Genomic DNA, 27902 nt, shown 5'->3' on the forward strand with positions numbered 1-27902 from the left:
CTACTCAGTAATTGAAAGATTTTTACTGATTGCATCTAAGTATAATTCTTTTTAGAACATATGACTAATGATAATTAATTTTTCCATAAATAAATTAATCTAAAAAGCACCCCACTGTTAACTTTTTTTGAGAAAATAGTAGTCATCACCCATATTCTTTCTCCAGTAAGGTAGAAGAAAATGATCAACAGAAGTGGGTATGAATTTTTTACAGCCTTTGAACCAACAAAGTCTCTCTTCCCTACATACTCATTTAATAGCAACAGAGAAGGAACAAGCAAATAATCAGACGGAAGGACAGTGTACACAAACAAGTCTTCCCAAATTTTCTGGAATTTCCACTCAGCAAAATCTAGAAAAAATGCTTAAATATAAACAAACAAACAAAAAGAGAGATGACCCTGTTTAGTTACATTAACAAATAGATCAAAACCAAACACTTTTGACATTATATCTTCTGTCTCTCTTCCAGTCTTCAAAACAGACACCAGAAGCTATTTTGGAAGGACTGTGCAGCACACACCTATTTTTCCAGGAGCTGTTGAGTTCCTATTTTGTGAGACAATTAGATTAATTTTCTCCCAGTTGAGGATGAAAGAAATCTTAAAGTTTTTTTCTAGGCTAGCCTGTGCCCATTGACTTAGACTTGATGGGTTTGAGCACCAAATAAAATAATGTATTAAATATTCAGATTTTAACACTTCACTGAAAACAATGTAAACCTAAGCCCCACAGGCTGAACTCATCTATAGGTCTGTTTTTAAAACTGATCTCCAGCTAGAAGTCAGTGCAAGCAGAAATAGCTCCTTCTAGAAAATACCCTATAGAATTCAAGTCATTTTTGACCTCATTAGTTTAATCCCCTATTCTTTTCTTATTTATTCTTTTCTTATTAGCAAGCTCTGGCAATCTGTAGTTGAGAACCACATGCCCAACATCAACTCAGTTAAAACAAACTTCATTCCATCATGCTCTGCAAGCATCACTAAAACACAAATATCGGCAGTACAGTTTTCCAAGAGATTTTCCAAAAACATATCTAGGTTGTCTACTCTTCTTCCTCCATTTTGGAGAAAGCACTTGCCCTTAACACCTCCATGCAGTTCACAAGAATGAGTGTTCCTGTTAACTCTCGCCACTGTTTTGTTACTGGGTTTTTCATTTTGTCCAAGGCTGATTGCAGATCTTGTAAGACATCCCTGTAACCGTCTCCATAATGAGCAGCCCATGTGTAGAGAAAGTCATATGCAGGTTTCCACATCATCTGAAAATAAAGGGGAAAAAATTAAAAGGTTTTCTCGCAGAAATTGAATTATTGAAGGAAAAAAAAAAAGCTGAATGGTAGAAGAGCCACAGAAAAGAGAAAAGAAGTGTTTGATCCCTAGCCATGCTAAAATGTTTTATCACAAAAGCCTTGTTGATATTAAACCTCCAATAACCTTATGTAGTTCATTTCTATGAAACTCTCAAATTCTTTGAGGGATAAATAATAGAAACATAAATTCTTCATTCAGATGATTATGACCAAGTCAAAATATATCCTTGTCTGCAAGTATAATTGAAAGAACAGGAATGGAAGAAAAACACTTTTCCCTTTGATCATTTTTTTGCAGTCATACAACTAGAAAGAGTTTCCCTATTTGGTTGTGCTTTTGAGGGTTACTGCCTCATTAAGTAACATTCTACTCTCCCTCTACTTAGTCTGGAAATTTTAAGCATGCTTCTTACCTTTTAGAAATGTTTTCTAATGACAGCAGAAGGCAGCTGGGCCAAAGCTGCCCAGCTTAATCTGACTACTGTCATAAAAGACAATAAAAAATGTTTCTATAAAGACAGCGGCAGCAAAAGGAGAGAACACAGTGACAAAGGATGAGGGAAAGGTTGAGGCAGTTAATGCCTTCTTTGCCTCAATCTTTAATAGCAAGACCATTTTTATTTTGGGTACCCAGCCCCCTGAGCTGGAAAACAGGCATGGAAAGTAGAACGAAGCCCCCTTAATTAATTTAGATTGGATATTAGGAAAAAATTCTTCACTGAAAGGGTTGTCGGGCATTGAAATAAGATGCCCAGGGAAGTGGTTGAGTTGCCATCCCTGGAGATATTTAAAAGACATGTAGATGTGGCTCTTAGGGACATGGTTTAGTGGTAATTTGGCAGTGCTGGGTTAACAGTTGATTTAGATAACCTGACTAGCTGATCTTAGAGGTCTTTTCCAACCTAAATGATTCTACAATTCTAACATGTTTTATCCATAAAATCTGTTTAAAAAAAAGAAAGAAAAAAAAAAAGCCCAAACACTCCAAAAGCAGGAAAGTCAAAAGCGTTTATAACTTTTTTAAATCAGGACATACAATTTAAAAATTGTCCTGCAAGAAACAAAGGAAATGAAAAGATAAGTTACCAGTGCTCCTTTTTTCAAACTACAATTTATTTGGTTTATACCAAAAAATTGGAGCAGATCCTTAACAGGTGTAATTTGTCATTGCTCCGGTGACATTAATTAAGTTATGGCAGCATCATTCAGATACCATGCTGGACTTATATCTTTCAAAGTGCTGAGTAAATTTGCTCAGTTAACAAACAAAATAATTGTTTTTCCAGCTACTGCTTTTCCAAATGTTACGGTGGCAATCAGCTATTTAGTTTCCCCCTCCTCATTGGCAAATAAGATTTTGCAAAAAGCAATTGAGTTAAAGATTTCAGGGATAATACACAGAACCACAAAAAACCCCATCCCTTTCCTAAAAGGGATTTACTCTTTTAACATGAGCGCACTTACGCATCATAGTAAAAGCATATAGATTGATGCATGCACATTTTTATATATATATATACAAAAGTGATCAAGAGGTTGAGATATTTTTAGCATCTTTTTTATTAGAAAAGCAGCTTTTAGGGTTCTGAAGCAAAATTCTGAAGAAAATTTGTTATGTCCTCAATATAATCCTATTAATTTACAAACAGTGCAAAGCATAAAGCTCTACTTCCTTGATTTAAGTTTTATTTACTTGATCCCTTGAGGAACTGAGTACCAGGAGAATTTCTTTGCTCATAATTCTGAGCTTTTCTTCACATTTGGGCTCAGAACTTTCAACTTACCAAAGACTGATTCTATTATAGTTTCTGTAAACATCTCCGTCAACTTCTGCTGCCTTTCAGACACAAATGGAAAAACCCATTAAACTCACATCCCCTATAGCCCATTTCACAGTCAGATTAGTCTAGCTTCTGCCTTGAGTTTAAGCCACAAAAAAAGCCTATGCTTTCAGTGAAGTTTCTCATTTTAAGTCTACAGGAGGGAAAAGTGTCATCATTTACCCAAATGAATGGTACCTATTTTTTGCTTTAAGCAAGTCTATCTTAAGTCATAACCATAAACTTACAAAAGGAGGCAAGAAAAGTAGTTTGATTGTAGGTGGGAAGAAGGAGATTGATTAATTATTTCCTTGTTTTTTTAGAGAGGCTAACTTTGAAAATAATGTTTTAATATACTACTGTAAATAACAGATGTTACAACATATTTTAATGAAATAAAGCAGTTCATCACTCTTGTATTTATGCTGAGACCAGAAAGTTTCTGTATTCCTATTTTTAGCTTGATAACCAAGGTAACCAACAAGAGAAGCTGGGGTTTCCTGAATTTATGCTGCTGGCTACAAATGCTGCCTTTTCTGTGTCTCTTGCTTCCTTTCCTTATATTCCTGTTAGACTACGATATTTAAAGAATTGGGGTACAGTATTCTCTCTTCCCTAGAATGTGAAAAGACAGTTAATATGAAAAGTTGCTCTTTGACTTATGCTGAAGGTCAGTCTGACATTGCAATAAGACAATTGACTGAAATATGCTTAAATACAAACCTTGGTTTCCTCTAATCTTTCAAAACTGATTCTTTTTATATAGGACAAAGCAAAGAAAGAAAAAAAAAAAGGAATGCAGGGATCAAAAGCTTTATAAACTGGTCATTGTTGATGCATAATTAACTCAGCACATTGAACTAATACTCCTCGATGGTGGAACAGTCCTTAATGGTCAATTAATCACTTAATGATTTCAGATAATCCTCAATAATTAATCAAAACTTATTCCCCTCCTATCTTTTCTTGGTTTTCTGTTTTCAGACCAACAACTACTATCAACAAGAAAGTTCAGAGGTCATATGAAAGCACTGAAATTTAGTAGAATGTACTGAAATTTAAGGTTAGATTCACAGGGCAGTGAGGGTGCTGAGTGTTTGCATGAGACACCAGTTCTAGAAACAGGGGTGTTCTTTGAACTCACACCCATGTGGACAAGTACTATTACAAAGGTCACACAAAACTAGTGATTCTCCATGGGCCCAATCTAATCCTTGAGAAATGGCACAAAAGTAAAGCAAAATTGTGATCTTTGATTGCTCATTGAATGGTCTCCTAAAAATAGAACATATAGCATTATTGGCTTTCTTTATTGACGAATTTGACTGCACTATCTTCTGGCAGCAGATACTGTCACGGAAAGGCAGAGAATTTTGTGGGTGGTTTGTAATAAAATTAATGTAAAAAACTCTTTAAAACAAAAGAATAGGGTGTATGAGGTAGAACATAGGCTTCATGGAAAAGAGAAATCCATTTAAAGCAAAGTGTTTATTTATATATTTTTATATATTTTCTTGATATATAAAAAGAAATAAGTATGGTGCTGGAAAAAGAGTTGTAAGATTGTTTTAGTTATGCTATCTGTTAGCAAAGTAGAAACATTTCCAAATAACATGGAGACCAACAGAGTCACACGTTGTTCAGGTCCATAATTCCTTCTGAAAAAGCTGGGGCTTTGTCAGGCAAACACAGAAATCTTAGTAGAACAAAAGTTTCTGAAGTTAGACAGGGCACTGCCTAACAGTAAAAAAAACCCTGATAATGGAAATGACAATCATTCATATTCTGTTCAATTTTAGTATTTTAGATTAAGACAATGCAAAATCTAAGAAAATAACAGGATTTTTTTTCACATTAAAAAAACAGAGAGTAGATATGGGATTGGTAAGAAGGAGAATTTTAAGAGAAAAAATTTGACGAAGGAGCATCCAGACATAAGTACACAGAACAAGTAAAAAAAATACACAAAATAGCTCTAAGAGGAAAGCAAGAACAGACAAGGAGGCGGTGCTCGCAAACAACAATAATGGAGAAAATTTTGTAGAAAAGTGAAGAATCAAAAGAGTAAACATGTGGAATTTTGATCCCATATTGATCTGAGAGGTAGGGCAGAGCATTCTAGGGAAATAAGAGTTGGTGGTTCATGACTAGAGGAGAAATATCTAGATAGTTATCACGAGGCAGATAAAACTGAGATGACAGATTCACTGGACTCAGATTGTGTAAAGGAGAATATTTTTGGTGGGAAACAGGAAAAATCGACTACAGTGAAAGAAAAAGGAAGAAAACATTATCCCAAGTAGTTGTGAACCTATGAATGGGAAGGTTTTTGTACTTAGAGGTGAGAGAGAAGGAATTCAGTCTGGATCATGTGCATGACCGAGCATGATGGTATAGGCAGAGAGAGAGTCGAGCCTGAATATAAGCACTCAGGTCAGAAAGGTGAGCTTGAGCATCATTCAGCAATGCTTATAAAAGAGGATTTTCAGAGTAAAACCCAGTCTGGGACCTAGAAGTTATTGGTACATAACTGTGGGAAAGAGTGGACCATGCTTTGGAGTTAGAGTGGAGCAATGGAGAAAGTAACTTGGTTGCCCAGGAAAAGGTATGCCAGGAGCACAGGCTGACCTTAGGCTCAGCAGCCTGCACAAGGATCCACCTTAAGTCTTGTGATATATCTGGTATTTCATGCCATGAGTACCTCTGGGCACCTCAAATGACACTAGGTATCTAATCAGGCACCTAAATTGCTCCTTAGATGTGTATGAACTAAAATACATATGAGAGCACAAATTAACTCTTCTTTAGAACTCATACTTCTGTATAAGAGTGCTTTACAAAGGAAAATAAAAAGTATGACTTACCTGGCAAATTATGAACTCAAAGCATAGATTTGCCGTGTTCATGCTACAGAACAGAAGTGGAATTGGTGTCAGAGTTTCTGATCTCATTCTACTTAAGGTAAATGATATCAACTATTACAAGATTTGGGAAAGGTCATTAACCCTTCGAGCCTGCGCAGTGGATTTTTTAGGTGAGACACAGCTTGCGCTGAACTGAGCTCACCCTTTAATCCTGAGGTTCATCTGCCGGGGCCAAGCAAACTCGGACAGTGGCAGTGAGGTCCCCAGGACGTAGGTTTGTTTAGAGTGACCTTCTCTTAGATGGATTGCCTTACAAGGCTGATGAGCTCCATCTGCCCGGGGGGCTGGGAATCGAACCCGGGTCGCAGCAGTGAGAGTCCTGCACCCTAACCGCTAGACCACCAGAGGCCCCCTCAACTATTACACTGACACAGAAAAGTATTAATGATGGAAGTCAGCTTCCTTTTGGTGGAAAGAGTAAAAGTTGTACTAAGGATGATTTGAAGTGGCTCCTGCAAAGACTTGGTGCTCTTCTTCTCTGTGTCTGAGTTGATAGCAGAGGAGCTAGGAAGGTTAACAAGTGGACAGGACAATAAGAAGGGATTGAACGTGTCCCTGAAGCTCAAGACAAGAGACTGGAACCTCCACAGGAAAGTGCAAAAGGAAAGAAGCACTCAAAGCAAGGAAGAAGAAAGGTCCCTGGTTGTATTTGTGCAGAGGAGCAAATGTGCATGCACTGCTACACCAGACCCTTACCTCCAGAGCTACTGCTCCATTTTTCCCTTGATGGGGCACTTCATAAGCCTCTATTTGCTGCTTTGTGAGTCGGGCTAGCTTCTCTGCAAGCTCCCGCCAGTTTTTGCCAAGCTTGACAGCTGAAGTCAAAATGATGGTGTCCTGGGTAAGACGTGCCACTAATCCCTGGCAATCTATTTTCAAAAGTGCCTGCAACAATAGTTTTCATTAGTGATCTTTCACCAGTAATTACAAACAGAACGTTTTAATTTGTTTTTATAGCACTATTCTGAATTTTTACACAGACAGGAAAGTGTTTCTTTTTTTTTTTTAATTTTGTGTTCTTACGAATATGTAAATTTTTTTCCCACAAAATGGGGTTGCCAACAGTCTCACAGGAAAACTGCCCACAAGCTTAAGAGAAAAATTAAGCTAGCATTCAGTTGCTTCAGCATTCCAGTGTCAAATGGATCCTGCCAAGCTTATGGATCCTGAAGGAAAAATAAACTTCTCTGACAGAAATATTTGTGACATCAAATTTAGCTTCTTGGAAGTATGACAAGAAACTTGAAAATTAAGTTAGAGTACTACTATACTAAGGTGTTGTCCTTTGTCTACAGCATTTCTGGAAAATCACTGACCACATTGGCCAGCACCTTTTCAATTACTCCTCCCACAGAACTAATAATTTGCTGACCATCAAGAAGAAATGCAAGCACAGAACTCTTCCCTCCCCTGTGCCAAAGGAGCATTTAATGACAAAATTTTATGATGAATTAAAATGGTTGCAGGAGTGAAATCCTGAAGTGCAAATATTTTGCATTCTCCTTTCTTTCTTTCTTTCTTTCTTTCTTTGCATAAGCCCTAATGAGAAGAATAAGTCTTGTTTTTTTCTTCTCCTTGAATTAACAGCTAAATGTTCCACTGAAAATGTTGAGTTTTTCAATGAAAGATCAAGAAAAAAATCCAGATATTTTCCTTGTTTTTAAGATATTGATTTTTACTGAAATATCAAGCATTTCTGCAGAAGTCAGTGTATGATTTAATTGTAAAATATTTTACAGTAAAAATTCTCATAGGAAACAGCAGAACTTTGGTAGGCAGAGTAATGAGTAGCTGACTACAGTGTACTGTACCAAATTCCCCTGTATTTTGGCAAAGTGAAGACAAAGTTGTTCAAATTGCTACATTCTGATTAGCAAAAACACTATATAACATAAAAATTTTCTGAATCCTGCTGAAATTGCTGTCAAACACAGGGAATAGACTAGTTATGAGAAGTAAACTCTGTTAAGGTTTACAATTCAGGATAATCAATATGCTTTAGATGTATAGCTACAATATGAATTTTTAAACATACATTTTTAGAATACTTTATTTTCGTATCAGAAATTTAATTATCTTCTGTCCCTTAATAGGCTGGTTGACTTTTCAGTCAGAGCCAAAGACAGTATTAAGTAGTCATTAATTCCAAATTAATTTGAACACAGATCAGTAAGTAAATTAGTATGATTAACAGTGCAACTTATTACCTGGAAGAATTTAGAATAAACACACTTTTAATTCAGATATAAGAGCATTTAGTCACATAGAAGTTGTCCAGCAGCTTACAAATGAGGCCTATGAAAACACATACTGAAATATTTGCAATATTGTTCATAGGTTGCTACAACATTGACTATGAAGTTGTCATGTGTGGACAGAAAATCCTGCCTTCAACAGGTGGATCAGGATTTCAATTTTAAACATATGAAGCTAAGTTAGACACACAGCATAGAAAAAAATATATATAATGGAGGTTCCACACTATAAGGTTACTTATTACTTCCCAACAGGAATGTGAATTGCTCAGGGGAGCAATTTACCATGACAAAAGACAAAACTTTTCAATCATGGCTCTTTAAAAAGCAAAAAAGTCAACTCAGTCAACCTACTAAATGAGCAAGGTTCCTGGAATTTTAGCAGAAGACTTTTTAGAATTAATTGGCCAAAGTATTATTCTTCATGAGAATCTGGGTGCATTTTCTGTCTATAGGTGTCTACAACTTTTAGTAATATATTCAGGTTTGTAAAAATTCCTGCAAGAATGCGGAATCATGTTTTCTTGTTCATACATTGCTACTGAGCAGTTTCTTGACAATGCATTCCCAATAAGCAAGTTAGTTCATGCAATACTTACAATAATGAGTTCATAAAGAAATAGTCTTTTTTTTTTGTTAGCGTGGCAGTCTTGCTTCATCCTCTTCACAACATGCGCAACTCTCTCTGATTCTTTTTTGATATGTGCCTCATTAAAGTCATCCAAAGACATATGTGAATATCCTAGCACCTCAGCTAAAGCTCTCCAGTCATAAACACTCTCCGATACTGTTGACAGAACTACTGAGTAGATGTAAGTCAGTTTTTTGAATGGCAATGCAATTTGTTCAACAAGATTCCTGGTTGTTAGCTCACTATCAGCAGTGTCCATAGCTTGTTCTTTGGAAATAACTTTTATGTTTTTGCAATGTACAAGGCCAATCTTTCTTCTGAGAACTCCTACATACCACTCTTTTATTTTAGTTTGTCCAATGGCTTTAACTTTATCTTCACCAAGAAGCGCTATTGTATCCCCTTTAAAATATTCCAGCAAATAGTCAATCTTATTTTGACGTAACACAGTTTTCAAAGCCACTCCATAAGTATTAACGCTCAAAACTTTATCTTGAAACTTTGGATATTTTACTGTTGGTATCAAAAGCCAAGGCGCGGACTTGATTTCCTTGCGGTTTTGTAGGTGCCTTGGCCTACTGATAATCCCACTTAATTTTGGAGCTGGATCAGGAGTCGTAACATGGAACTGTGTTACTTGGCTACTTTTTAAGAATTTAATCTGAACAAGGAAAACAAAGAAATGCATCTCCCTACATCCAAGCAGGGAGAATAGGAATTGTTGGTGGACCATTTTACCAGTTTTCAACTCCTCCTCTTTAATATTTTTACTTTGGTCTTCCATCTTTACTTCAAAATCTGGATCACAGGATACTAAAGAAATGTTTAGATCTTGCGATTTTTCAAGCAGAAATGTATGTTTTCCCCACAGCTGAAACACCACAGGAGGCATATTTTTACCCCCTTTTCTTATATCAAAAATTGTGAGTTTTCCTGGAATGTAGTTATGACCAAAGACTGTAAAAACTGCTGTAAAAGATGGATGAATATATTTGGGACCATAAATTCCAACTGAGACTCTTCTATGAACATAGTCCCAGACATTAGTTGCTGGAGGCTGGATTTTGTTTGCTTGTATGGCAATCACTGCATACATCACATGACTTAAGTCTGTTAGCTTCACTTGTATGGTATCCTGATAAATGTAGCAATTCTCTAGCTTCTTAAAAGGCCCTTCTTTATTCAAACTAAAAAAACACACAATATCACCCATAACTTGGCTGAGTGGATCATTCTTCACTTTAGCTGCAACTTTCACCTCTAGGAAAATGGCTTTGCTTGTGTTGAGGTTGCTCAGCGTAAGTTCTATCAGAGGACTTACTGTGCTAGACAGCTCATTGTTACATGACAATGGAGGGTTAAGGATAGCTTTTAAACCAACTTCTTGGAATTCCCCTGGTAATACATGACCCACAGGGACATGAATGTTGATATCTGAGTCAGGCAGTTGTACTGAACCCCCTTCATGATTCAGTTTACAAACTACATGAATGTCTGTAGCTTGTGTTTGTGCCCATCCAGGACTGTGGCTCATGGCTTCTAAATCTAGGCAAGACCGGGTGAGTTGTCGGTGACTCAACCAGGCCATCTTGTAGGCTTCACGGTCATTTTGAAGCCATGTCATGTCTGAAGCTGTAGTTTTTTGAGGTGCTGTCTTGTGAGGACTAAATCTTCGGTTATCAACAATATCCAGGAAGTCAGAGACGCTCTTGGATCGTCCAGATCTTCTTGCTGAAGTCTTTCTTAGGAGACAATCAATATCTAGCTCATCACCTGAGGAATCCAAAGAGTCTCTATTGCTAGAAACTTTAGAGAACAAATAAGGATTTTCTTTTAAGATAGAAAGGTATTTATCATTTTTATTTCTATTTGAAGCAGCTATGTCATGTATGAAAGGGTTGGAGCCTGACAGTTCATTCCAGAAAGGATTAGTCTTGGAAACAGTTTGGGCATGTTTGAATACACCAGACCAGTCAATATCCAAATCCAGTTTACTTTCACTGGCATCTGTTTAAAACAAAAAAGAGAAGCATATCCTAAAGCACAGAGACTTGAGACATTCCATTCATGTCCAATTGATAGTCTGTTAAACTAAGAGGTGACTAATTTTATCCTCCTGAAATATGTATAGATAATTTCTATACTTTTTCTTCAGTTTTTTAAATAGTATCAATAGTTATTTAATTAAGAATCTTTCCTAATAGAAGAGTGCTAATAAATTAGTGCTGAATAATAGATTAGTTTTGAAGGATGTAAAGCATCTTCTTTGATATAAAGATCATTATCAACTCCTACGATTATTAATTAGCATTGAATATGATAAGGTTCCATAAGGTTCAAATCATTATATTCGAGTAATATTTGGCCTCTTACAAAGTTACATGAATTTCTTTCCTTTGTGTGGAACTCTTCACAAAGATTAAAGAAATACTATTTCATTTTTTCAAACACTGTAGAGATAAATGCATTACTCAAGATTCTTTTCCATGCTAGTGCACATGCATTTGGTTGATAACAGAACATGTACAATTTCTCTCCTTGTGTGTGGAATTTGTTATACTAGCTTTCCATTAGAAAAAAGTCATTGATATAATTTATGAGGTCTTGTGCAATTTGAAATTTGGAGAGAAATGTTTGTGCAGCTGCTGATTTTTCTGAGACTGCATTTTGATAGACAAATAGGGGCTTTTAAGGGGATATTTAAATAAATTTTCTAATAAAAATACTCATTATTAACAGTAATATCTATTTGTTCTGAAGAACAGACATCCTTATAATTTATACAAACAATTGTTCATAGAAGCTGGTTTACAGGTTAATTTAGAATCACACTTCTTGCAATGAATAGAGTATTTGCAACTTTTTATACTAAGGGTTTCTATTACTTCAGTGTGCCATTATCTTTTCTACATATAGAGGTTATACCATCCCTTCTTTAAACATCCTTGCAAAGAGTTAAAATTTTTAGAGAAATTCATTATTTCTAATTTTTCAGCATATCAATAGCTTTCCTTATCACCCTTTCCATTTCCAAGGTTATTTATGATTGCTCAATTGCAAGAATGACAGTGGATACAGCCACAAAAAGAAAAAAAATTAAATGTTAGTAGTTTCCTTTTTGTTTCATTTGTCAAATTGTGATAAAAAGCCAAAACCATGAAGCTTTTCCACAATTCCAGAAAATTCCCAATTTGGAAGAACCAAAGTGGAATTTACCTGCTTCCCAGCTGCCTATCTGCAAAGCTCTAACATTGTCTTGACAAGAGCCTTCCAGGTGAGCTACCTGGGGGATTAAGCCCAGGAGCAGCCTCTTTCTGCTTGAGCACCTAGTCTTGACCAGAGTCACCAGATGGGGCTGGGCTGCTCAAGCACCAGATGAAGCTTTCCTTGTAGAGTGATGCTATTAAAGTCAGATAATTTTTGTCTATTGAAAGAATAAATTAATTAAGCCCAAAAATAACATAAGGGGGGGTTGTTTGGTTTTTCTTTTCCCATCCTAAAGGGCATGTTTCTTAAACTCTGTCAGAGTCTGAGTCACTAGGATGGACACTTTCTCATGCCAAGGTAACAGCAAAATTACTGGGGGGCAGTAGGTTAGCAAGGAAAAAACTCCTGCTCCTCAACTCATACAGCAAGTTTCAGGCTCACTGTTACATCTGCTACTTGGACAAGTTGCTAAGAGAACGTCTACCTTGTGGAGGACAAACTTTTCTTAATTTTGAGGTTAAAATAGCAATGAGATGAAATTAACTTTGCTCCAATTTTCAAATTAAAAATGACCTTGCCGACTTGGTTCTTAAAACCCTAAATTTAGCTAAAGGTTTGGCTAAGAACTCCCTTTTCTCTTTCCCACTAAACATACCCTAAACAGCACTTGTTAATGTAAGGTTAAAGATTTCAACTCTTCCTCCCAACCAGCCTGATCCAGATATTTTCCAGAAATAAAGACTTTAGATAGAGAGCTTTAGTACAGAAAGTTGCAGAAGACACGTACGGTAGCTGTCTGAGGGTGTCCCGTCGTCTACATCAAGCAAAGTCCCCTCTGACCTGCTTCGTGGAATCTCTCCACTGGTTAGGGAATCTGTTCCACTACTGGAAGAACTTTCATCCTAAAAAACAGTTAAGCATATAAAACATCAGCAATTATGCAATTTGGAAAAGGGGAAACTTGGAAGAATAATTGAGCTTTGATCCTGTGGTGTGACATGAAGAAAAAGTGAATTTATGGTTTATGATGCCAGAGCATCACAGTCCTGAGTGAGTCTTACTATCTAATGTACATCAAACCCACCAGATGCTACAGCTGCAGTACAGTATACTGCTCCAGTCCATACTGAAATCCAATAACACATCATTAAGTGTCTTGAAATTGGAACTGAGCCAACTGTACAATACCTTCCATTGAGAAAGTCTTGAATAAAATATTTTTGTCAAAAAAAATAAACTTCCTAATTCCTGTTTTCAGGTAAGTTTGACTAGAATCATTAAAGGGGAAGACCTAGATCTTTTACTTTCTTTGACAATTAATATAAAGTATTTTTGTCCCATTCTGTTTTATTATTCTTCTTATGCTTTTCCTTGAAAGAAGATCAGGTCAGATTTTTCCTTTTAGTCAGTCCAAGAAGGACTTCACATACCCTTCCCTAGGGCCCACACCAGGACAGCAACAGCCCTAGAGAGGATATTCAGGTCTCTCCTCTTCCTTGTTCTGGCTACAAGAAGCTCTCTTTCATTTTGACGCTGTTTGCATGTGCACTGGGCAACACAAGAGCTGTAAACTAGATGCTGTGGTTGAAAGAGAGAGAGTCAACAGCAAACCTATTGCAAAGGCAGGACAGACTGGACATCCCTTTGAGGAAGGCAACAGAAGGATGAACCTCTAAAGGTACATTGCCTAGTGTTAAAGAAAGCAGTTGTCACGTCTCCAAAAGACAGAGGAGCTGGACAAGTTTCTGTATCCCAGAAAGAGAAGCTGGAGGAAATAAAATATTAGAGATCTTTTGTTCAGCAAAGCTCTTTAAGTTAGTGTTATAGGCCAAAAAATAAATTAATGACTCTCACAGAATCCTTTCACAGATCCTGTATATAGAGAGGTATAAATTCTGATGACCAATAGGTACATTAAGATATATAGTTAAAAAACAAGACAAACAGACAAAACAAACAAACAAACCAAAAACTCAAGTAGAAAAAAAAGAGAGAAGGTAAAAATCCACAAGTTTTTTCAGTCCATACATGGAATTCAATAGTCTGCTTTGTTCAGGAGTCTGAAATATTGCAGCCTGCTACTTCTGCAACAGCAATTGCAGCCTAAGCAGATATTGTTTTATCATGCTTAAAATGGACCCAAAAAAAAAAAAAAGAAAAAAAGGTTGGGCCGGGTTTTGCTGTGGCTGTAAGAAAAAGGAATTTTCAGTTACAGTTCTAGTAGGTGAATTATGTGAAAAGGAAGCATATCTCATATCCAAGCACTACCGCATTGAAAGTGGAATCCAGCTGTCTGTTTTCATTGCACAACACCATGGTTTAGAACTTCTCTTTTTTTCACTGCAAATATAAATCAGTACGTTTTGTTTTCCCACAAGATGTATCTTCAGTTAATGGCACTCTGTTCAGGTGCTATTTTGTACACAGGCAGGGTGCAAGTCTGAGGTCAGGCTAAGCTCAGCTGTCACTCAGCTGCTCAGAGAGCTGTATGGACTTTCAGGTTCTTCTTTTACCAGAAATCTCTGTTATTTCACCTTTGAAGTCCTGATTTCAGCTGGTAGTGTAAGCTAGCCGCCAAGACCAATACTTTCTTGGCTCCTTTTACTAATACCCCACCAGGACCAAACTGGAAATTAAAATGCCTACTTAATCCCAATACCATAATTCTGAGATCTGACATTCCACACCTGTGAATAATGTGTACAAACTCCTTCAATGGAAATAAATTTTGCTTTGCTGCTGCATCCCAGAATGTTGACAAACTGAAAGCATTATATAAACATGCAACATTTTTATCTCAAGCTTCTACTTAGACACTGGGGAGGTTTAGTAACACCAGCATAAGGTACCCATAGTCTAAAACCTCAATAAGTTTACACAAAGTAAATTTACTTTATACATTGCCAGTGTACTTGTTGCCAGCACTAATCTCTGACTGAAGACTTACTGATCAATTGACAAAAGAATTTTAGAACAGTTCTTTAAATGGTTAAAACACCCACAATTATTTCAGTAGCTGTATAAAGCGGGAGGCAGTAAGTAAGGATGACGAAAGGGCTCAAGGGTGCAAATATATGCACAAGGGCTAAAACAGGAAACCCTTGGGGAAGGAGAAGGAAGAGAGAAAGAGAAAGAAAAACAATCTCTTTACACGGTGGGAGTATTCTGACAGAGACATGACAACAAGATTGCATATGGAAGTTTTATAAACGCTAAGGAATTCTACAAATAGAATAAGCAATTTCCTAAAAGTTCCCTCTGGGAACTCCTCAAAATGTTCACCACTAGCCTGGCATAGAGACAGAAAAGGCAGATACTGAAAAGGAAAACCACTTTCAAAAATAAACCTCCACCCCCTTGAAAGCATTCCTTGGTATGAGAGCATGATGAGGGAGCCCTTGTGATTGAGACATGTCTTCAGGCCAGCTAAGAAGAGGATGAGAGAAGGGGGGATATATAAACATTCCTGGGCAAAAGATGACCACATTTGGTCAGCGTGCAGGGGATGTGGGAAGCGCTGGGGACAAGCTGTACGCACACCACTGCGTACTGGGCAATGTGCCTCCTGCACAGGGTTACGTGATCTGACACCAGGGTTGCATCCCATCTCTCCTGTGTTCCAGCCTTAGTGCTGGGAATGCCTAAAGCCCCAGTGCCTTTTTATGAGACTAAGAAAATAAGAAAACCTATCCTTTTTCATGGATACATAGTGTGATAAAATAATGTCCCAAATTAAACTCTTGATAGCATAGCATAGCCCTATTAATTAGGAACTTACCTGAACAAATTCAGAAGGATAATCATTCACAGGAGAAGAGAGATCAATGCATGTGGGATATACAGTCATGTTGATCAGTGGTGAAAGGGAAAGGTATGAAAATATTTTGCTGCAAAAAGAGGGTATTATGTAAAGGAAGAACCAGAGACTAAGCTTTTCATTTGCTGTAGCTACTGAATAAGGAAGATGTAAACTGACAAGTGCTTAATGGTGCAAGGAATTATTTGACCGATAGTATGTCAGCTCACAGTGGGGAGTGAACAGCGAATGAAGAAGTGAAGAGGTTGGAAAGAGATCAGCTGTAGAGATGACCAGTGAGTGAACCTGAGTGACTGCTGAGATGTGGCATTTTTCTGTATGAAGGCAAGAAATAGCAGGGTGGACTTGGCTGTGGAATGCTTGACCTGTAAGAGCAGGGGATTCAGGACTCAGAGCACTGGTGCTAGCCATATGACATCACAGTTACTGGGGGGGAAAAAATGCATTAGAGGAAGAAGAAAGTCTCGGGTAGAAAGTTCAGTTTCACAGAAGTCAGGAAAGAGATTTGCTGCAAATGGCATTTTTGCTGCATATAATTCCTCCAGAAATCTCTTCCAGGTCTTCAAAATTCAAGTGAACCTTTTTTTTTTCCTTTCCAGTCTCTCTACTAAAGAAAACATATCCTGCTGTGTTTAAAATAGTGGTAATGAAGAAAATCAAACAAACAAACAAACAAACCAAAGGCAAACACTTCCCCACTGCCTTTGCCCTCAAAAATGAGAGAGAACACTTTCCTTTGTGTTTTTAAAGTGTCAGCATCCCAGAGCAAAACATTAGCAATTTGCTTTTTGTTCCACCTTAATCCTTCAAAAGCAGGTTATGTTAAGAACAGAGCTCTCCTGTGGCCATCTCTCCCTATGGACTCCTACATGCTCCCCACACAGATAGTGCTACTCATCCATATCATTATTCACAAAGACTCATGGTCTTTGTATCCAGAGGACAGAGTTTAGCATTAGCACAGACAGGAAAATCAGTAGGAACAGGTGATGGAGACGTGTCTTATTCCTCAGGCTCATTTTTAGGTGACATGGGGTAAAATGACTAGTTATATAGCTTGAATTGTTAGACTTTACAAGTTTCTTTCTGAAAGAAGAGGATCAAGGTAAATGCACCAGAAGGTTAAATAAAGTGTTTCTGATCTGAACAAATACTGAGTATACTGAATTATTTAAATTCTATTATATAGAGAGAAGAAAAGGAATTCTAAAAAGACTGCAATATACAGAAGAGAGATTTTTTCAGAAGACACCACACATCACGAACAAATCTAAAACACTGTCCATTCTCAGCAGACTAACATGTTTCTAGCTAAACATTTGTTACAGTAATAGGTCATATTTTAACAGCCCCTTGGTTCTTGTGGCCTGGACCAGCTTTACACAGCTCGGAGTTCGGTGAGAGGCACTTGGATCCAAGTTATTAACCTTTAAATACAGGACTGAACTGTGGTCTATAGCTTATGGTAGTACAGGATAGCAAACAGTTGAAGTGAAGAAACATTCAGTTGAAGTGAAGTCTTTGACTCATTTTAGTCTGATGTATGCGAGGCAGTCGAGGAAAAGCATCTGTACCTCACTTTGAACAGGGCCAAAATTGACTTTTAACATTCAACCTCGAAAGTTCTCAACCCTTAACGTAATAATACTCGGCACAACATAAATACTTTAGTGTGGCCCTTTTGCTTGCTGCTTTGCTTATAATTATAGAAAAGAATTTTCAATTGATATATCTGCTAGTTTACTCTGTTGCCAAGTTTGGTACTTGCTTTTTCAATGTTTTGAAAATGTATCACCCTGTGGAAACTGCAGAGCCATTCACAATGAACACTGGGCTTAGATTTTCTGCAGACCCAACATATGTCTGCACTGCTGCTTGGGCCTGATGTAATCACTGCTCGTAATACTTCATCTGAGACGGTGCTAAAGGGTAGAGCTAGTACTCTAGCACAACAAAAATGGAAATTGAAGTGGGTCACCCTCTCAGTAGATTTCCACTACTTCACAAGTGGGTTTTTATAGCCTCTGCTCAGCTCTGCACAACCCAGACCTGATTGCTTTACAGACTGTCTGAGGAACACTATGCAAGCAAAAATGACTATACCATAGACTCTCCCTCCATAAGACAAGTATCCTTCCTTCCACTACACACATCTATGCTTCTAAAATTGCATAAGTGGTAGAGCATTAATTTTCAATTATAAACTTTACATTTGTGAATATTGCTTTCCAGAAGCCTCAAGAATATGTTGTTGAGTTTTGATGTTGTCTTTTGGGTTGCAGCTACCACTCTGAAATATACCACGGTTTCCCTTCAGCCTCAGTAAAAAAGAAACATGTTACCTTCTACTTACTTTACTAAGTAACTTTTTAAAAAATGGGAAATAGAATGCAAAGGTGTCAGTAACAAATGAATTAAAGGAACCAACTTTGCCCTGTTAAAATGTAATATTTCTTCTTTTTGCGGAACAGAGAAAACTTTGTAAGTTTATTACCTTAATTCTTCTATGGACTTGTTTCCTTACACCTCTAAAAACAATAGTTAAAAATCACTGGATTCTTACTTATTGCATCTACTTGTACATACTTTGGAAGGACAGCTGGTTTCTTCACTTTTGGAAGTTCTATAAGAGCACTTCTGGTTCCTCCACTGAAATGACAATTCTACAGGTTTCTACTGACTGATGCCAACAGAGCTATTCCTTTAAAGTGAATATTGAAAGCACTCTGTAAGGAACAAATTCTGTTTATAAATTTCCTTACAAAATAAAACTTTCATTTCTAGCTGTCGGAAGTGTTTCAGTGCCAGCATAATGCATGCAACACTGCAAAGCAAGGCAAAACCTGTATGTACCATGTTCTGCATGTAAACTAAAGCCCTGCTGCTCATCCTTAGGTACATTTGATGTTTGCTAGGATGAAACAAAAGCCTCAACTGTCAACATTTTTTGGTCAACCTAGAGGAGTGGGAGCTACTCAAAATCTCTGTTAGTCATTTATGTCCCTGTGAACTATAGTTGGGTTTATAAATACATGTTACCTCCAAAATACTTTGTATATTATTTTGTTGTCCTGATTTCTTCTTCTCTTTCCACTAAACTAGACTTTTTCTCACATCCAGTCTGCATGCAGGAGTTACACTGGCCTTTTAACTGAGGAGCTTGCTTGTCAGTGGCAAGTGGATATAAAGGCTGAGACATTTGCTTACTAGCTTGGCTTAGAGAGCACTCCCAACCCTGCATAGTATTTATTATATCCTTCCTTGGGAAAAACTCATGTCTGAGCCTGCTAATGCCACAAGTCAGCTTTGAGCAGGATAGATATGAGCTGCGGTCTTTGAGGGCAGGAAGCAGTGGTGGGGGACAGAATAGCAGTAGTGTTAAAAGAAATCCATTGTATGCCTCAGAGTCACCGGGGCATGACCAAAAAGGAAACAAAAAAAGTGTCCTCTGTCCCAAAGACTTGGTACTGGCAACACTCTTCCAGCTTTTACAGTTATATATAGAAAACAGCACATCTACTATCTACCCAGAAAGAAAGCAAAAGATCCGGTTTCCAGACAATCAAACCCAGTGAAACAAGTAGCAAAGTAGTTCTTCATTAGAAACTGCCAATTAGGCAGTTATGAGTTACATGTTTCATAGAAATAATTACTTTTAAATTTAAAGGCTGAGTACAGGTGGGGAAGAATTCCCTCATGACTTTCAGCATTTAAATGTCTCATCTGACCCAGTGATGTGATTAAAAAATCTTACAAGAGCTGTGCTCTCTTCACAGCATCTTGGTAAAATAGAATCAGAGTAAAACCCACCTGCAGAGAAAGGCCAGTGTTTTACATGCTCACATCTCTTAAAGCACTTGAAATTATAACTGCAATTAATATTAACAGATTCTGAGCACCTGTATCAGATGGATATGTTGCAAATGTGTAGGATGGCTTTTTTGCTATATCAAGCTAAGAATGATGTAATAAAATATGTGGCTGACCCTATGTCAGGATCCAGTCTTGAATATTCAACTGTGGAACTAGATTGCCTGTCAGTGTTCTGCCTGAATAGCAATGCTTTATTTTGGACAGGTGTGGATTAAAGATGCATTAGCAAAATATGCAATGAGAACCTTGAAGGAAATTGAACCTGATATCCAGGTATATAAAAGGTGTCTTTAAGCTTGTGGTGTTCTGATTTCAGCAAACTGAGGTGAGTCTATCTGGACTTCAGCAAAGCCTTTGACACCATCTCCCATAGCATACTCCAGAAAGTATGGTTTGGACAGGGGCACTCTGTGCTGGGTTAGGAACTGGCTGGAGGGCTGGGCCCAGAGAGTGGTGGTGAACGGTGCTGCATCCACTTGGCGGCCGGTCACTAGTGGTGTCCCCCAGGCATCACTGTTGGGCCTAGTTCTGTTTAATATCTTTATCGATGATTTAGATGAGGGGATTGAGTTCACCATCAGCAAATTTGCAGATGACACCAAGCTGGGGGGGAGTGTTGATCTGCTGGAAGGCAGAAGGGCTCTTCAGAGGGACCTGGACAAGCTGGAGAGATGGTCTGATTCCAAAGGGATAAGGTCCAACAAGGCCAAGTGCCAGGTCCTGCACTTTGGCCACAACAACCCCCTGCAGCACTACAGGCTGGGCACAGAGTGGCTGGAGAGCAGCCAGGTAGAAAGGGACCTGGGAGTTTGGATTGACAGGAAGCTGAACATGAGCCAGCAGTGTGTCCAGGTGGCCAAGGAAGCCAATGGCATCCTGGCCTGGATCAGGAACAGTGTGGCCAGCATGACCAGGGAAGTGATTCTTCACCTGTACTCAGTGCTGGTGAGGTCACACCTTGAGTCCTGTGTCCAGTTCTGGGTCCCTCAGTTCAGGAAGGATATTGAGGTGCTGGAGCAGGTCCAGAGAAGAGCAACGAGGCTGGTGAAGGGATTTGAGCACAAGTCCTATGAGGAGAGGCTGAGGGAGCTGGGGTTGTTCAGCCTGGAGAAGAGGAGGTTCAGGGGAGACCTCATCACTCTCTACAGGTACCTGAAAGGAGGTTGTAGCAAGGTGGACGTCAGTCTCTTCTCCCAGGCAACCAGCAGTAGGACAAGAGGGCATGGTCTTAAGCTCTGCCAGGGGAAGTTTAGGTTGGATATTACCAAGGCAGTGATCAGACATTGGAATGGACTGCCCAGGGAGGTGGTGGAGTCACCGTCTCTGGAGATTTTTAAGATGAGACTGGGTGCGGCACTTAGTGCCATGATCTAGTAACCATGGCGGTGTTGGATCAAGGGTTGGACTTGATGATCTCAGAGGTCTTTTCTAACCTGGTCGATTCTGTGTGTGAATCTGTGAGTGCAGGATGTAGGGGGACACTACCACATGCTGTGCCTGTGATGAGATAAGGTACTAGAAAACCATCTTTCCATAAGCATGACAGAATTTTGCTTCAACAGAAAGGAAAAAGATGTCTGAAATCCCATACTGTCAAGTGGACCTTTTTATATGGAACCGCTTTGGTTTGGTATTAGCTAACTTGGGGAGGACAAGAAAAAAAACAACCAACAACCAACCAACCAAACAAAAAACACCCACTGACCAAAAAATGAATTAACACAATAATAGACATGGAGAATTTGTTCTGCGGTGTTTAAACTATATCAGGCAAGCTTTCAAAATGTATAAACTAGGCAAGAAGATACCCCAGTGGTACAAGAATGGCGGGATTAAGAGGGAGGAATCATGTCAGTCACTTATTCCATTTCTCCTGGGAAATATAAAGGGAGATCAACACCAAGATGGCAGAAACAATGGAAGATGGGTGACACATAATCAGCTCAATATGGAAAAAAATGAATAAAACAGGCAACCAGCTGTTTTGGGGAAACCTTTACACTAAATATAAGAAAGTAAACCCACTTGTCAAGGACTTCTCTGGTTGTGATTAGAGGTTAGTTCAGAGAGCCAATAACTGTAAGCATAATCATTCTTCAGCGCATTCACAAATTACATTTTGCTCTACTTGACTGACTATATAACAGACACAGGGAACATGTACCAGAAACAATAGTATGTTTGATAGATTTTGATAATATTCACAAGGAAAGACTGTTACCTATTTTTTGTGTATTGATCTGTTTTGACTGAAGGACTTGTTCAATAATCCTTGACAATTTAAGAACATTGCAAAGAGAGCATCAGAGAGAGAGTCTTAATCACAGAGGCAAAATTCAAGATATACTGCAGAAAGTGCACTTTTTCTTTGTTGCTTTTTATGGCAATTACAGTTCCCAAAGTTTGGTTGGATCTCTTCTCCAGAAGTGAGACATCATTGCATTTAAAACATTTGTGCTTGTGTTGTTAATAATAGTCTAAGCTGTCCATTAAGTTACATCTGCCAATATTTTAAAGTTATTTTTGACACTGTAATTTTGAAGGAAGAAGGGAGGGGAGTTCATAAAAATGCATTTTGTTCTCTATAAGCCAAAAACAGTACCTCTCATTATAGTGCAGTCTCTCCCTTTACATAACAATCACACACGCTCTTGACAAGCAAAAAGCTCACTTATTTCTATCAAGTGGGATACAAGTTTAGATGGATAGTTTCTCTACTAATGAAGGACATTTGAGTCTCTGAAGTATACTCCTAACTACTACTTTAATAGTGTCGTTAACTGAATACTTAATACTTTTACAGAAATAATATGACCGCCAGATCGACTGTAAAATGACAAAGATCCAGCAACAAAAAATGAAGTCAGAGGAAGATAAATTACCATTTCAATCTATCTCTAATCACAAAAGACTGCACATTTCCAAGGAAGAAGTTCTACCTATGAAAATTAGGAAGAGCTACTTCCAGTATTGCTGGTAGTTTCAAAACCAAAATGTGAGTGGTTCTATCTTAAAAAAAAAAAAAATTAAATACACCAGTCTATATTATCACTGTGGATCTTCTTGAGGAAGAGTAAAGTCCAAGAAGATTCCCAACAAATTGCATGCCTTTATGTGTCTAAATTTAGTTTTTAAATCTAGTTGCCTTAGAGGCTCGTCGATTGAACTGTCTATTCCTACCTGTTGAGAGGAGGGCATCTATACTTTTGGTCCTTACTGTTTTGTATGATAAACAGAATAACATGTGCAAACTCATCCATTTTTATGCAGCAGTTTCAGTCACTCTTCAAAGATTTTCTCTTCAGAAGTGAAAGAAAGAATTGTTTATATTATTTAACCACCTTCATTTTCTCCATTGCACCACAGTATCTGTGTTTTCAGCAGCAGTTCTCCCTTTGGTGATGCATACCATTAGCTTAGATGCAATACCTCAGTGGAAAGCTAGTTTTCCTATCCAGGAAAATCACTATTATATTGTGATGGATAATATTACCCACTGGAAGCATCTTAAGGCTGTGCATTCCCTTGTTCTGGCTCCCTGAAGGCCTAGAGGCAGAAACCATTCCTAAGGTTATCACCAGATCAGTGGCTGATATCCAAAATCAATATACAACAAATTGGAGAAGTCCCCCCCATTAGCCCAGGTATTTCTATGCTGACTTTTATCTCCCATTGTCTCAACTGACCACAAAAGCAAAAGCAGAGCTTCAGCTTGCTTCTCCTAACAGCTCTGCCACTCAGGCTGCTACAGGCATCCTACCTTCCCACTGGTACTTGCTCTTCCTTCTGAGCCAACACCACTGAGGGCAAAATTTGATGAAGCAGCTGAAAGAGCCGTAATTGCTCAGGCACAGCATGCGCAGGCACTATACACTGATGGATGCCTAATCACACAAGAAATCTATCCCACTCAGCTCTATAACATCTTTCCATATCGTTTGCCATGAAGAAAGCACTTAATGTTAATTCTTCTTTGCATTTTATATGGCAGTGGTGAGAAGGGAAAGAAGGCATAAAGCTGTTGTTTCCTTCTTTCTTTTTTCTTTCCTATCTCCACCCAGGTGCACTGGCTATGAGACTGTGTTAGAGATTTTGAGGAAATTAGCATAGGACAGAAAATGAGGGGTCAATGGCTCAAGCTCTATAATAAAGAAGACTCCCCACTCCATTCACATGTCAAAGGGGAAAAAAATTAAAATCAACCCCTAAATTATCATCAATTTCATTCTTTTATATAAAAAAATAGTCAGTGTAGATGAATAAAAATTTTCATCTGTTCCAAAAAATTTGGCTGCTAAACTCAAATAAAAATACTGGATAGAGTGATAAAGTTACAAATTGCTCAGAAAGTTGGACTGAAACCAAACTTATCAAATTTCCAAAGAGTGTCTCTCAGACAACTCTGAAGAAAATCTTAAGGAAAAATATTCAGAAATGCTGTGGGTTATACTCTTTCAGTTCAAAGTATGTGCCCAGTCTTCTATTCCAATTCTTCTGTCTCAGCAATCTTTACTATTTTTCACCACAGCCGAAGTTCCTGCCTTTCAAGCAGAAGTGGAGGACTGCGGATCAGTAGCTTTTAGATAGAATCACAGTATTTCAATGTTATGCTTAGCTCCTCCCTGTTCCCTTCCCCTCTTCCCCTCCCAAAAAGCCCAAAACCAAAACAAACCTACAATCCCAATCACTCCTGCACTCCTTCAGAACTTTTACAAGCAGCAAATTCATTTTCACTGCTGTGGCAGTCTCTGCAAGACCTGGCCACTCTCAAGCCTTGTGACAATCCTAGTGTCAATTCTTTCTTTTGCCTCACCCTTCACAGATACATGCTCACCTTCCAATTTTATATAGACTGAGCAATTTCAATATTTTATACTATTTAGTATCTGAAGAAGCTGCAGTTCCATGATCTCACTGGCTTCCTACACAGAAAAACCCAAGGTGTCATCATTCAAAACCACCTCTGCAGACATGTGATTCTCCATTGACTAGAGAGAATAATCACCTGGTACACAGAGTGAAACTGCTGTAAAGGCTATTTTCAGACTACAGATGTAACAGAAAATTAATTGATCTGAGACCATTAGGATATTTAAATGTAATGGAAAACCACATTAATTTCACAAGTATTACTTTGAAATGAAATTTTTATTCAATGTCTAGAGTTGAGGTTTTTCTGGCAGCCTGTCTTGCAGGAGTGAAGGATAACCTCTCCCTGCTGGAATGAACTATCAACAGTGTCCCATACATTGGCTACAGCACATTGAAAGGAACAGATAACCATCTCCAGGGCAAAAGTCCTTACAGGTATCAGCACAGACCATTTCTTTTGGGATAAATGCCTCCGTGAAGCTGGAGTTCCTCTAGCTGCTTGGTTTCAGTCTGATCAGTAACAGCTGAGTAACCTTTGCCTCAGACAGAAGTGAACCAAATACAAGGTTACAAGTGAAATAAACTGAAATCTGGACCACACTTACAACAGCTCTTTAGTTCTTTGATTTTCCTAATTAGGAACTTGAAGGCACCTGCCATGTGTTAGCTTGGAGTATTCAGCCTATTCAGCAACACCTTCTAAATGCCAGCCCTAAAGAAACAGTTTTTCTGGTCTCACCTTCATAAGTTTACCGTCCTTGCTCCATTTGTACCAAAATGTGGGAGGAAGAATTCACTGCTTTTCCAAAAGGTCAGTGACTTTGATGATCAAAGCATTTCCTTACCCATCTCACCTCCTTGGCAGCAAGTTTTGAGTTTTACACATTTAAGCAGCTCCTACCTCTCAAGATAATAAGGTTCAAGATGTGTGTTTTGTTACGTGATATACTGCAGAATCATATATGCAAAATTCCACTGTTTGTTTTTTTCCTAACCAAATTTGTTATTTTATGGTGTTTTTTTTTCTATAGAGACCAACATATACAACACGTTTACAGTGTAGCTGAAAGACTGTTTAGGTCAATCAGCTCAATCCTACCATTACACATGTATTATTGCTATCACTGTCAGGGGTTCCTTGATTAAAGTATACAAGTGTCATAATGTCATAAATATCATAAATATTCCTTTAACATTTAACTTACAAACACCAAATCAAACACATACTTTGATGTGCACCTTGATGTGTGACGGCATGTAACTTTGCTTAAGGCATTTCTCCTTGGCTGTGATGAGACAGGAGACTCTTGTTTTATTTCTATCCTAGAGACACATGTAAGCCTGGTTGTGCAATTTATTGGATGTAAATCTGAGTTTCCCTTTTATGGCAATTATTCTTCTATGTTTCAGGTCATTGATGATGACAGGCAGATATTTGCAGAACACAGGATTCTCCAACAAAGAGTTGTCTAGTTCAAAAAAGGAAAGTAAAGCCTGAAGTATGTAAATCAATACTCAAATTAAATATGTTCTGCTTCCAAAGCTTCATCTAAACTTTAATTTGGCAAGTATTCTTGGTGGTGCGTATTCCAAATGCTGACCCACATGACGTTAGTTTAGGTCAGCTCCTGTCAGATCACAGCCCAGGATTATATTTGTATAGGTTGCTTCATCTGTAATAAAGAGAAATATGTACAACTTTGCTCAAATTTTGAATCATCATGATCTAAGAAACTAGTAGCTTTAATGCAGTGTTTTTCTGATAGCTATTGTACAGCTATGTCATATCCATCAGAAGTGAAAAGTATCAGGTAGCAGATCATCAGTAAGAATATGGAAAATATTTTTCTAATTTGGTGTAAATTCTAATCTTCAGAACTTCAGGAGATTCCACTCAATTCAGGAGACTTCCCCAAGCAGAAACAATGTTATGCTAAAGTGTCTTGGCAGATATAGCTAAACAGTTTTCTCTGTTGTGGAAGTTAATTTAGATCATTATATTTTACAGTGCAAATTCATCTCACATTGCTGATTTTATTAACATTTTACAATGGATGGTAGGTCATTGTCATCATCATTCAGTATGATGATTCACTAGCATCCACAAAAGTAATTTTATTTTAAAGTTCTTTAGAGATTAGCATTAAAAAACCCTAAGGCTGAACCCATAATCTATATGTGAACTTTTTGCCTACAGGGTAAAAGAGTGAGGTTTTGCTCCACCTTCTCCGTATTAGGAGAGGTGATTAGTCACTTAAGAAATGTGCAGGTTTTTCAGCCTCTCAGATGTGCCTGTACCAAGACACAGTTTTTGGTACCAAAGGCATGACAGCTCAAAACCTGGCAAATCCCGTAGTTGTCAGACTCTTTCATAATGACCAAATTTGATTTATTTGTAGATTTCAAATTGAAAAACCCCAACAAAGTAATCATCTTTGCTCTTCCTAAGCAGAATTAAGGCCACAGACTTTTACCTAGCTCTTAGTGGTCTAGTGGTTAGGATGCAGCACTCTCACCGCTGCGGCCCGGGTTCGATTCCCGGTCAGGGAAAGCTCCCCCCGTCAGCCCTGTAAGGCCATCCTTCTAAGAGAAGGTCACTCTAAACAAACCTACTTTCTGAGGACCTCACTGCCACTGTCCAAGTTTGCTCGGCCCCGGCAGATGAACCTTAGGATTAAAGGGTGGGCTCAGTTCAGCGCACGCTGGGTCTCACCTAAAAAATCCACTGCGTAGGCTCGAAGGGTAAAGACCTTTCCCAAATCTTCTCTTGTGAAGACTGGCCATACTTGTGACAAGCTGTGTTATTGTCACATTTTTCGTAGAACTGAAATTATTTTTAAAAAAATCCAATTCTGAGCCCCTTATGTTTATATTCTGTTGGGACCTAAACCAGGGCTTTCTTTTACTTTTTCATTTATATCTTGGCAGAAATAGCTGGAATAGCATCCCTCTGCAAAGCTTTGTACAAATACATAATAAGCAGTGCCTTGTAACAGGGCACTGATTGTTTAATGCACAAGACAAAGGGCGGGGATGGGGGAAAATGGAGATAGACAAGTTTACAGATCATAAAGTATAGAATAGTTTCTGTTGGAAGAATCTTTTGAAGGTCATCTAGCCCAACCCTCAACCCAAGATGGAAAGACTAAACCACAAAGAAACTGATAACCACAGTCCAGTGTCTTTCA

The 27902-nt window shown here is 38.1% G+C and overlaps 1 protein-coding gene across 1 annotated transcript; it reads right to left on the bottom strand.

Annotated features, from left to right (window-relative positions):
* Nucleotides 1–1048: 1048 nt before the first annotated feature.
* On the bottom strand, nucleotides 1049–16380 carry MACC1 (MACC1, MET transcriptional regulator). The gene is made up of 5 exons (XM_017823833.1): nucleotides 16255–16380; nucleotides 12940–13054; nucleotides 8914–10952; nucleotides 6756–6944; nucleotides 1049–1264 (listed from the first exon to the last, which is right to left on the bottom strand). The coding sequence occupies exons 1-5, from the start codon at nucleotides 16378–16380 to the stop codon at nucleotides 1049–1051; spliced, it is 2685 nt and encodes an 894-aa protein (XP_017679322.1).
* Between the last annotated feature and the right edge of the window lie 11522 nt (nucleotides 16381–27902).

The sequence above is a fragment of the Lepidothrix coronata genome, unplaced genomic scaffold (assembly GCF_001604755.1).
Source record: "Lepidothrix coronata isolate B3197 unplaced genomic scaffold, Lepidothrix_coronata-1.0 Scaffold106, whole genome shotgun sequence".
Lineage (NCBI taxonomy): Eukaryota > Metazoa > Chordata > Aves > Passeriformes > Pipridae > Lepidothrix > Lepidothrix coronata.

Bases quoted from the DNA above. Each gene is read 5' to 3' on its own strand.
- MACC1 (XM_017823833.1), bottom strand. From the start codon at position 16,380: ATGGCTAGCACCAGTGCTCTGAGTCCTGAATCCCCTGCTCTTACAGGT. The intron at 13,055-16,254 runs GTTCACTCACTG...ACTGTTTTTTAG, and splicing joins ACATCTCAGCAGTCACTCAG to GATGAAAGTTCTTCCAGTAG. The intron at 10,953-12,939 runs GTACGTGTCTTC...TGTTTTAAACAG, and splicing joins GACACCCTCAGACAGCTACC to ATGCCAGTGAAAGTAAACTG.